This window comes from Pavona decussata, unplaced genomic scaffold (assembly GCF_977016875.1).
Source record: "Pavona decussata unplaced genomic scaffold, jaPavDecu1.1 SCAFFOLD_11, whole genome shotgun sequence".
In the NCBI taxonomy this organism is placed as follows: Eukaryota; Metazoa; Cnidaria; class Anthozoa; order Scleractinia; family Agariciidae; genus Pavona; species Pavona decussata.
This window is the reverse complement of record NW_028145434.1, coordinates 4345001-4357583: the sequence shown is the minus strand read 5'-3', so window position 1 is coordinate 4357583 and position 12583 is coordinate 4345001. Positions and strand designations below refer to the sequence as shown.

General features: G+C 37.7%; 1 protein-coding gene across 2 annotated transcripts in view; it reads right to left on the bottom strand.

Moving 5' to 3' along the window:
- Positions 1 to 558: 558 nt before the first annotated feature.
- Positions 559 to 12583, bottom strand: part of LOC146488319 (ZP domain-containing protein-like) — a 46816-nt gene continuing 34791 nt past the window's right edge. Inside the window, exons 2-6 of one of the 2 annotated variants that reach the window (XM_085123955.1) lie at positions 4112 to 4465; positions 3577 to 3802; positions 2486 to 2635; positions 1216 to 1349; positions 559 to 1042 (exon numbers count right to left, since the gene is read on the bottom strand). In XM_085123955.1, coding sequence (XP_084980081.1) covers positions 828 to 1042; positions 1216 to 1349; positions 2486 to 2635; positions 3577 to 3802; positions 4112 to 4465 — 1079 coding nt within the window. In that variant the 3' untranslated portion in view covers positions 559 to 827. The remainder of the gene's footprint in view (positions 1043 to 1215; positions 1350 to 2485; positions 2636 to 3576; positions 3803 to 4111; positions 4466 to 12583) is intronic. The other variant, XM_085123963.1, reaches the window with a different exon arrangement.

Genomic DNA, 12583 nt, shown 5'->3' with positions numbered 1-12583 from the left:
TACAAGAGGTGTAAACTATATGGAAGCAGCGAAAAAAAAAAGGGAAGGGTAACTGTATAACATCTTGCTTGTTGAATGGAGGTAAATACCAATTGCATTAAATTTCTATAAAATATTTTCTTACACCTGATGGGTGTGGGCTTGTAGTGACATATGCTGACAAAAACATAGAGTCGTTTAAAAAGTTATTCGTATTTTTTTTTTTTTTTTCTTGTTCTTTTTAAAACACGGTTCACACATTCCGAGTTCTCAGCCATCATTCAATGGAAAGCGGCAATAAAATTCCTTCGCTGGGTGCGTTAGAGCCTGAAAACAAAGAGCAGTTTTGTGCAACAAAGCATTTCACTATAAATGGTTCAGGGTAGCCAGTTGTCTAGTACTAACACGTTTCTTTCGAAGCTTGGCTATAAATAATGCTCATTTTACTTCTGATCAAGACATCAAACGTGATTGCAAACAAAAGATTTTTTGTTTTTGTTTTAATGATTCAAAGGAATACACACAACACTTATTTTATCTTTACCGACCAACTCGATAATACTCACATACTGGCTCCATTTGTAGTTAACGAATGAGTGGCTTAATTTGTATGATGTTAACTTTTTTTACCGACACTAACATTCGATAGTTTTCCAGCCTGCTGAAGTTACAGATAAGATATAAAGTGCAAGTTTTGATCAATCACTGCGAAACTCGTTAACAATGGTTTTCTTTTTATGACAGGTTATATCGTTTCAAGAGCCCGATTGATGCTGCTCAAGGTAGGAATGACTTTGAAGAGTGGAAAGGATAAGATGATGGCTTCCCTCCTACATTTAAACATTATCTCACAGTGATTCGTTCATGTCATCCTCTTGAATGTAAGTGAGTCGGCGGTTGGCATGTTCGTCCTCAGTAGTGTCCTTGTTGTGATTAAGCAGCAGTCTTGGAATGCGGCATTTAACAAATAACACGGCAAGGACTATTATAGCAATGATACCAACTCCACCAGCAGCTGCCGCACTCGCAATCACAATGAATTGCTGGTCAGTACTCCCGGTATCTTAGAATATAAAATAATGTGTGTATGTTAGAGGATGGCGGCTACAGCTTGATGTTGCCATAACTGGTATTAGCGTGTAAAATATTACAAAATCATTTCTGTTGTCGCCAACTTATAAATTTCCTCGTTTATTACTGTATCGTCTACTTTCAAGGGGAGACTCTTTGAATTACCTTTCGTTACTCCTTTTTCTTTGAGCACTATCGGCCCTCGTTTGAGGAAGTATGACTTGGTTGTGCTCTGGTTACTTGTTTCGTCACTTGTCGTTACACCTCTCCTCCTTCTCGAAGGACAACCAATAGTACACCTATAATTTCAAAAAAAGGTTATATGAGATTAGATTATATGAGTAATTTTAAGCCATTGAGTTACAAACTGTTTAATTACATGTTTAGTTTGCAAAGCAAATAAGTTTGGATTGTCAAAATTTGACACGCTGCAAGTGAAATTTTAATGCAATCAGATAATAATAGACACAGTTTCCGTCGGACGCTAAAAAGCAAGCGTGGTTGAGTTCTAATCACTCTCAGAGGAAATTGTGACCAATTTGACTTGAAAGGCAACTGTTAAAAACTGTTACGTTGTGTGTATTCGTTAAATGTGTCTTTTACTTTTTTATTTATTTATTTATTTATTTATTTACCTGTTATTTATTTATTTGTTTATTTATTTATTTATTTATTTATTTATTTATAAAATGCAATACAATATAATACCATACAGCAACATTTGTCGACAAAAAACCCATGGGGGGCTTTACAGTTACAAGATCTCAATAAATTCCTATATAGTATATATACATCTCAAGATGAATAGGAACTCATTTTTTTTTCTTGCCGAACGTTATTGGGAGATGTAGCATAAGCTAGGAAATTACTTGAATCTTGACTATTCAAAAGCACCCGTTCAAAATTTGCTCTTCTCTTTTACCTTGAAGAACCTCTTTTGCGACTATTACCACACACATAAATACAGAACTAACTAATGGTCTCTTAAAATCTCAATGATAGTAACTTAAAAGTATTCCTAATCGTTCCACGAACATAAAAAATAGACCTTTCAATTTATGACATAACTGAATTCTTCGCTTTATTACACCCATCTTGAAATCACTGGTGATCCTTGCAATCTGATTGGCTCTCAACATTGCGATTTATTCCCAAATTGCACCATTTTTTGCCGCAAATCGCATCCTTCCTTTTGCCCATCAAAATGGAAATAAAGTAACAGAAATAGAATATTAATATTGGCAATAATGCTCTGTGATTTCAAAATAGGTGTAATAAAGTGGTAATTGAACTTCGCGTCGTGCAATTTTGGTCTGGAATCATACTTTTGATTTCAAATCAAACTTGCGCTGCGCGCTCGTTCAATTTTGAAATCACGTGTATGATTTCAGACCAAATTGCACTCCACTCAGTTCAATTACCATTATTAACTTACCTGGAAGGAAGTGTGGTGTGACAGGCCATCAGCTCACAATGGAAGTAAACCGTATCATAGTCTGTGAAAAACCTCAATGCCTTGATCTTAAGTTGTTGATAGCTTCGGATTGAAGAGTACGAGTACCACATTGTGGAATCTACTTCGCATCTATAAAGAACAAGTAAGCTAATGCAATTAAAATACTCCTGGTGGGATGATCAAAGCAAACATTTCTACACTAACAAGCCGAGTAGAGAAATATATGCTGTGGAATTCTGACTAAAAAATTGCACCTTAGACGGCATTTTCATCATCATCAGCAGCATCATCATCATCATCACATTTATTGTTATAAGTGGCAACAACAATAATTTATTATTACAAGAGAGGTTGTAACAGAAATGATAAAAAAAATGCAAATTTGATTAATTCCTCTACTGAGAGATTAAGACTCGACGTTTCGGGGTCATCTTGACTCCATTATCAAGAGAAAAAATTAGTTTGTGAACACGAATATTTAAATAGGCTAGAGCTGAAAATTAACATATATATTAAGAAATGGTTAAATAAATACGTCGAGCCTTAAAACGCTCTGTAATTTTTGCATGTCTTTGCTTCAGCAAATCCCTTTTAATTCCTCTACTGCACACATCGTAATAATGAGCTTACGCAAAAGGAAAGTTGAGGGAAGGAGACGGTGAAATGTCGTTGTATGACCAACATGACATTTTAGTACCTTCACATTTTTAGCCGATAGACGACTTAGTGGTGTTCTCTCGTCTGTGACAACCTGAAAACCACGAGCGGCAGGAATGTTACAATCTATTGTCATGAATACCGCCACGTTGGTCACACAAGCGCTATTTGCCGTCCCACCACATCGAACGCCCTGTTGCGTAAACTCCCCAATGATGCAAATAACGTACCACATCGTAGTCTTATGGTTACACTTGCAGTATTGAACTCGTTACTACAAGTTTCCCACTACTCCCTCAACCTCACACAGGGAAGGGGGGCTGACTTACTAAGTACCCAGTATAGAGTATATAAATATTATTGGTAGAACTGAAGGACAATGATATGTGTCGTTTGATCTGGATTATACGTACCCAGAGACGATAAAGGAATAGGAAGGCGAAGACGAGAAACTGTCGTCTTTGGTGGCCTTACAATTCACAGCTATTACCGCCAAACTAGCTCTGGACTCCACGCTGTATTGCATGTATATGTAATCATTGAGAGGGATCGTCAAAGGGTAGTCAATGTCATTGTACGGTGTTGCAAAGGAAGAATTTGTGTAGAAGTCCATCTTGAGGGTGAGGTTACCGAATCCCACTGAAATAAATTGACATTTAAACTGATCAATTGACGCAGTGACCGTTATCCAGAACCTTTTGTTGCAAGATTAAAACCACGATTCATGTTAATCAATAGTCTGTGGGAGAAGTTCCAGGGGTTGGGTACGCAATATACTCTTTGTACCTTATGTATATTTCTGATACAATGGGCCTTAAATTAACAATAAAGGCATCGGGTAAGTTCATAGCAACTTCAAGATAATTCAAGTCAGTCACTCGCCAATCACTGAAATGAGCTATATATTGGTCTATTCGTCGTTTACCTACAACTGAGAGTCCTTTTTACCTTGCAATGGAGGGATGTCTATTCCGTCTGGCGTGAAAGTCAAGCTGAGAAACTTCTCTTTGGGATAGCTACAGTTGAACTCCAGATCAAAATTGTGGTCTCGAGTGACAGCACTGGATATTTGCACAATATCTGCTTGAATCTCATTCGTAAAAATTAGCGAGCTGTAAGTTTCTGCGACTGACGTCCGGCAACCATCCAAATCAGTAGTCAAATACAGGTGCGTTGCACTTTCTGTAGCTCTACACGATCGGAGACGCAAGTGAAGTAAGCTTGCATTTAAGTACGGATATATCTCCTTCTCCAAGGCTACCGTCATGTTATTGTCATCACAAGTTACAGTCACGCCAGTTCCTAAACGAAGTGAAAAAGCATTGCGAAGTTATAGCATCTAGTTCAATAGCAAGCGAGATGTAGCGGTGCAACAGACTATAGTAAGAACACTTCCAGCACCATCAAGCCCGACAACCGATGCGGACAAAAGAAAAAAAAAATCAGGAAACGGCGTCATGTTGTTCTTGAAGAATCTGAATGTTCCGTCGACGTCTTGAATTACTTCAGCGCCAACAGGAGCAACAGCGACTTTCATTGGTTAGGTGTGGCGCACTAACTCGTTTTTTTGTGTGTGAATAAAATCCACTGAAGTACACGGAAAAAATAATCATTAACGAATATTAACTATACGGTAGCTTTAAAATAAATTTTAATTTCTGCTGTTCCCATATACCCGTTAACTACCAACCAGCAGACAAAAAACAAATAGTCGTACTAAAAAAGACTTCCGAAAAACTTGACAGGCCAGCATAACAAGCAATGTTTTTATCATACTTCAGTCCTAAATCTTGACATCCATAAAAAAGAAAGGATAACATTAAAGTTCCGCTTGTCTATTCTTAGGGTTATTTGTGTGGATTATATTCTTTGATTGGGAAAATATCTTCAAGTGACAAACACTTTTTCTTCTTTCCTACCCAGAATTACCTTGCAAAGCAGTTTTCTTCCTTCCACTCGTTTGAAAAACAGTGGCGAATAGGTTGTAATATGTTGTTGAATAACACCAAATACTAGCTTGTAAAAACAAGACAACGTTGACTACATGTCTCATTAGTAAAGTGTTAAAAGTGTTGTTTCAACCTAGGTGATATTTTATCTGGAAATAAAATCATTGGATAGTGCTCAGAACTGTTAATATTATGTTAAATTTGCAGCTCTTTTAAAAACCTACTCCAAAGCCACAGGAATCGGTTGCGTGTCTACCTAGCTTATGAATGTTTACGTATTGTTCAACAGTACCCTCTCGTAAAGACGCCGAGCAATTAGTCACCTGGCCCAGGTGTTCAAAGGCCGGATAACTTGATCCGCTGGATAAGGCACTATTCAGGGTCTAAAATATACTTTACGTTAAACGCCGTCCACGTTTTTTCGTACACTCCCAAACTTAACTGTGGTTAGAGTGTGCATATTCACTTGCACAAGAGGAAATACTGAAATCTTTGCACAGATTAAAACTCTCGGATAGTGACTTATCCACAGATTAAAGTTATCCGACCTTTGAACAACTGGAGCCTGATGTGCAGATTCTTGGAAAGCATTACCGAAGACACATGTAAACATCAATAGAACGTTTACTTAGTTATAGGTACAGATATGCACAATTGATCCCTCCCTTCTTGAGTCAAGTCAAACTTGTCTTGTGCATTCATGAGTCCGTGGATGAAATCCTAAGATTTTAGAACCCAGAAAATCAGTGACTGAACAGCATTTTCTTAATCATTTGTTACCATCTGTAACGCATATAAGTATAAGTAAATAAATGATTAATCTTCGCATATTAAAAAAAAAACATGATTTCGAGGGCAGTTTGAAATAAATAAGCATAAGTAAATTTTTCAAAGAGTATCAAAATTGCACTTGTCCGTAGGGCGAGAGCAATATTTAGTCTGAATTTTTTTCGAAATCTCGTTATTTCAAATTGGACGAGAAAAATTATGTGATTACATATTAATAATAAACATGAAAAATCGACGCCAGAAAATCAAAATAACTGAAAATTTGACAACGCGCACTTTTTTATACAAAGTTTATTGAACTGATTGGCTGAAACAGATTACCACGTTTGTAATGGATTCAAACTTTTCAAGACCAAAGCATTTGACTTGACTGTCGTTTTGAAACTCAGCTGCACGCTTTGAGCTGCCAAAGATGAAAGAAACTTGGCAGTTGTTGAACATGTCCATCATGCTTTGTTCCTGAGACCTCGTCATGGTTAGATTCATTGTGAAATTCTGAGATTTAAAACGCGAAATTATGTCGGAGTCGGTTTTCCTTCGGCGCTGCCATGGATGGGCCGGCTGTTGTCTGTGGAAAGTACATATTCATCATTACTGGGGTGAGTGGAGCTACAGTACTGTTGTTGTAATGTCGGAAACTGCTATTGGCTCCTTCTCGGCACAGAGGTTTCATTGTTTCATAAAAGAGAGTCGCGTTGCTTGTCCTTGTTGGCTTCATCGTAGTCGTCGATGTGCTGACGATATCTGAACGTTCAACGTTTGCTTTCTTCAGCCAGTTGCTGACTGTTATTTTTCTTGTACTGTTACTCGTGTGCTTCGCATTGTCTTCTAAGCTAGTACCCGCATATTCCAGCCGTCAATTTTTTTGTTTTTTTGCTACATGCGCAGCGTAGAATGTTTCGAATAGTTTGTTTAGTTTTGCTGGCTCGTTTTCCTTGATTCTGTTATCCTGTGAAGAGGTTCACAAGTGGGGTATAGAACGAAGGCAAAATTCAAGCTCGGATACCTCGCTCCACTTGCCCGCAATTTTTCTTTTCGCCTTCTACTCCACTTGGGAGCCTGTTCAAAGGCTACGATTCTGTTGACAATATGTTTCTCTTCACACCACTTTTTTCGTACATTCACCTAGAAAGAGGTACCCTTACCGTGTTTGGGATATTTTTTAGCTGTTCTGTTGCCGTTTCACTTGCAAAGCCAAATCATTGTTTGCTGAAAACCCCGGCCATATTTTCTTAGCGTTTATCTCAAATCTTCCGCCAATATTTTTCTATACACTAGTTCTAATCTGATTGGCTCTTTTTGGTTTCTTTTGTTTTCCAGCCAATTAGAGCCCATTTATAATTGCACTCGTGTTACAAATCTGCATTCGCGTTTCATGAAAACTGCACTCCTTTTTTGGCCAATCTGAATTGAGTTATTTTTTAAGGTATATCATGAATCATTATGCACGTAGATCTGGATTTTTTTCCCGTGTCGATTGGGGTTCATTAATCATTATTTCATGTTTTATTGTAATCGACAGCCATTCGACTTCAAAAGGAAAAAATAACAGTTATGTACTATTGACGCCTACAAAATGAGCACGCGCGTTCGTTGTTATATTTTTCAGGAAATAGCCAATGGCGCTTGAGTAAACCCGGTTGTTTTATCTACAGAACACGGTAAATGCTAATTAAGAGTAATATATGTTATGTAATGAAGAATGTAAAATGTACTTGTGAATGCGGTGAATCTCTACAAAGAGATGCAAATCGCGTACGAGCCATCCCACGTCACACAACACTACAGCCACAAACACAGACAGAACACCCTTCGTCATATCCTTCAATCCTGCTCTTCCCAAAATCTCATCTATTGTGAAAAACATATCAACATCCTCCAGTCCTCCGCCAACTACAAAAAAGTTTTTCCTCATACACCAGTTATCGCCTACAAACGTAACGCAAGTCTACGTGATCTCCTGGTCCATTCCGAAATACCGAAAAACAAGCCCTCCAAACAACAACCAGCTGGAATTCATAAATGCAACCACCTACGATGCCTAACTTGCTCATTTCTCCAAGAAGGTCAAACGAACTACACTTTTTTTCAACACTAACGAATCACGTAAAATTACTGACTACATATCTTGCAATTCCAAAAACTTCATCTACTTAATCCAGTGTAAGAAATGCCACTCCCAATACATTGGAGAGACAAAGCGCAAACTTAATGAACGTTTCGGGGAGTATCGCAGATCTGTCCTGAATCACCATCAACCGAATCAATCCTACTCCTGTCTCGCTTCATTTCAGCCAACCTGGCCACCCCATCAACGACGTCCAGCTAATCCCGCTTGCACTTATACGCAGCAAACGTGACTCAGTTAGAAAGGCTCGTGAAGCTCATTTAATCAACAAAGCTAAAACATTGCACCCTCTTGGTATAAATCAGTGATAGACGGGACGAAACACGCCAATGACATGTCTCCCACTTGTAACTTAGTCCTAAACAACCGATCACTGCCACGCATTTTATATTTAAAAATATTCGTTTGTAACGATCCTTTTATGTTTCTCACTTTTCTATTTCGTTCAGCCCCCAAAGAAGGTTTGTATTGTAAACCGAAATATCGGACATAATTATCTTTTTTTAAACAAATCTATTTCAGTTATTCTAGCCTTTGTTGTTTGTTCTATCAGACTCGTCACCTCCGCCGTTGGGATCAGTCTGCCGTCAATATTTTGTATTTGAAATAATTTGCTGATCCAGGTCTACAAGTGATCTGGCACCACTCATCGGTTTGACGCTGTGGAATTGCAAATTTTATTGTAGAAAATAAAAGCCTATATAGTCTGTTTACGATGGCCATATTACAGGCGCGAAACCATAGAATGACTTTCCCTTGGGAAATAAATTTTCTTTTTATGCAAATATCTGTTATTGTTTGGCTCATTCAACATCGCCGCCGTGAAGACACAATATTTTCGATGGGGAATTTTTACAGAAGAAACCACCAACTCTGAACAGTTGTATCCTTGAAAACCCGGGGCACAGTTGCAGATGAAGTTGTTGATCCCATCAACGCAGAATCCACCGTTTCTACAAGGATTCGGCTGGCAATCGTCAATATCTAAAAGGAATAAGAATTCGACTAAAGGGGAACACCTCGTGCGTGAGAAGGTTTTAGTAGAATGTCTCCTAGGAAGACATCGATTATTTTAGAGTGGTAAAATATTATATTAAGCCGTACTATATTTCCCAAAGCCTTCCTTTATTTAAGTCGGATGACACTTAAGAAACGATAATTAATAAATTCGGTTTTTAACATTCTGTTCTTCGAACTATTCTGTCATTAGACTATTGCGGAATGTAATTATCCATCTCTCGAATGGAGTCCTGGGCATTTATTTGTATATTCAAATAACCCTTTCAAAGGTCCTAAAACGATAAAGGCAGATATAGAATGCAGGCTACAAACACAGAGGCTATTTAGCAACAATCGATGTTTTGGGCAGTAGCAAACAAATTACGGAGCGGTAAATAAGTACAAAATATCCAACCTTACGGAAACTCTCCGTTTACGCTTTCTCTCAGTTCGATACAACAACCTAGCAACCCGTAGGCCAAATATTTAACATTTGTTTGAATTTTCCGGCAACGAAAAGGGCGCGATTAAAAGTGGAAGAGAACTTGAATGGGCTCAAGATAAGACAACATGCGTATAGTGCCAATGTAGAGGCGGTGTTGTTTTTGCAGGGTTGTGAATTGTGCGGTGGATATCATTGTGAAAACATATGAATTTGTGTGGGATTAATATAAATTGGTCATAGCTGCTACAGGATTTTTTCAAACCTGATACTGGGCGTCAAAATTAATAAATTCATTCAATTCCTATAAATCATAGAGCTATTATCAAAGATTCGGTAGAAGTAAAATTAAGGCTGTGCACACGTTGCTTGGCAAAGTTGTAGCAACCTTTCGTATTTTACCATGGAGCAACTTTTTTTCATTTTTAGCAACTTCATTTCAGGACTAAAGTAGTAGTAGTAGTAGCAGCAGCAGCAGCAGCAGCAGCAGCAGCAGTAGCAGTAGTAATAGAAGTAGTAGTAGTAGTAGTAGTAGTAGTAGTAGTAGTAGTAGTAGTAGTAGTAGTAGTAGTAGTAGTAGTAGTAGTAGTAGTAGTAGTAGTAGTAGTAGTAGTAGTAGTAGTAGTAGTAGTAGTAGTAGTAGTAGTAGTAGTGGTAGTGGTAGTAGTAGAATTTTTCCAAGAATCTCCAATGATCTAAGAAACTATTCAAACACTCAAAAGAGTGTTTCATCCAATTTCAAACACCTTAAAGTTGGTTAAAAAAAACCAACACTCGGCTGCGCCTCGTTATATCAACCCACTTCCTCCGTGTTTGGCGATCGAACCAACACTTTCCTTCGTGTTTGCTATTTTACACAATAAACGGAAGAAAGCGAGTAAAAAAAATTGACATACATAAGAGAAACGAGTTGGCAGAGTTGAGATCCACAACAAAAAATTTCATGTCAAGAAAGCTCGCCAAGCGCTTACGGGATAAGTTTTAAATTTCGCATTTCTCCTTTTTCGTGACCAATGAACTACTGGCTTGAAAATTTTTTTCCTTCTCTTTAGTGAGCGTTTTGTAGACACTTTAATTTCCTGATGCAAAGAGAGCGTTTATTTGGGAGCGATTAAACTACCAAATACGTACAAACTGGGATGATACTTTTAAACTCCGCATAAATCACCATTAATGTTTACCTGGGCAGGGCTGCTTGTTGCACAGTTGTTTTTCCCGTGCTGTTCCTGGGCAAGATTTCCCGCCATACCTCGGCAGTGGTTTCGTACAACTTCTAGAACGTTCTCGATAACCGGTTCCACAGGTTTTATTACAAGAAGCCCAACCACCCCAACTTGACCAACCTCCGTTCACTGTGATCAATAAAAAAAAATTACTCAACTCTCCTTTAGTTTGAGCGAAAATTAAGTAATTTGGAAAAGAAAGTAATACCGCGCAACCTAACCGTCACCCGATTTTTGACGACGAGAAAAAACTAACAAAGAACGTTGTACAGTTTACCTCTTAGCTGTTGTTTTTCAGATCACAATTATACCATAGCCAAGAAATAGCGGCCATCAAATCGTTTTCTGGTGGATCATTCTGTAGTAGTAGTAGTAGTAGTAGTAGTAGTAGTAGCAGTAGTAGTAGTAGTAGTAGTAGTAGTAGTAGTAGTAGAAGTAGTAGTAGTAGTAGTAGTAGTAGTAGTAGTAGTAGTAGTAGTAGTAGTAGTAGTAGTAGTAGTAGTAGTAGTAGTAGTAGTAGTAGTAGTAGTAGAAGTAGTAGTAGTAGTAGTAGTAGTAGTAGTAGTAGTAGTAGTAGTAGTAGTAGTAGTAGTAGTAGTAGTAGTAGTAGTAGTAGTGGTGGTGGTGGTGGTGGTGGTAGTAGTAGTAGTAGTAATCTTTAGTAGTAGTTGTAATAGAAGTCATCATCATTACTTATAGTTGTAGTAGTAGTAGTAGTAGTAGTAGTAGTAGTAGTAGTAGTAGTAGTAGTAGTAGTAGTAGTAGTAATTGCTTTATTTGCATGACCACAAGATTTACAGTATTGCAAAAGCTTATATAATCTGATTACTAACAAAAACAGTGTAAAGTATCATAACAATATGTAATTAATTCTAAGTTACATCATCAATATCCAATAATAGCCTGTCACGTATAATCATACATGAAGAAATAAACTTCATAACCAGTTTGTTTACATTATAGTCTTTAGAGTTCATCAGTAGTTTCACAATGTCTGATGTCGATTTCGTTTGAATATCAGGTATCATTTTACTTATGTCTTCATAGAATGTCTGCCTCTGTAAAGAGTAGCAACTACATTGAAACAAGAAATGAGTTTCATTTTCCACTTGATTGATTTTTAGCATCCATGATTTGCAGTAAGAAGATAGCGTATTTAAACAGTTTTGCAATCCTGTTTTGGATCTCGACAGAATGATTAAATCATCAGCATACAGAAGTGAGTTTATTTTCGTTCCATTTGGGAGGACAAATGGATCAGAAAGCGCGTTTTGAAATGAATATGGCAGATTGTTAATATAAAAGTTAAATAACAGAGGACTTAGAATACACCCTTGACGGACACCCCTGGAGTACGAGAAAGATCGTGTTTTGTTGTCTCCAATTCTTATAGAACAGGAAGAATTACAATAAAGAGTTTTGATTAGATTGTAAAATTGTCCTCCAATGCCAGCACCGAGTAGCTTATAAAATAAACCAACGTGCCAGACGGAGTCAAAAGCCTTGCGGAACTCTACGAAACAGGCATAGACCCTTTCTTTGTGATAGTGAACGTATTTATCTAGCAGGGCGCGAAGAGTAAAAACATGGTCTGCAGTGCGGTTTTCAGGCAGAAAGCCAATTTGTGAGTTATGTAATATTTTGTTTTCTTTTAAATAAGAGTGTAGACGTTGATTTAAGAGTGAGCAGAACAGTTTTCCGAGGCAACTTGATACACAGATGCCCCTGTAGTTTGTCGGATCATTCTTGTCACCAGATTTGTAAATGGGGGTTATCAGGCCTTGGCACCATACATCTGGCATCTTTCCAGATTTTAGGATATGATTGAAAAGTTTGATGTAAAGAGGCATTAGTGTTTCAAGGCTCGCTTTGATCATTTCGTTCCTTATT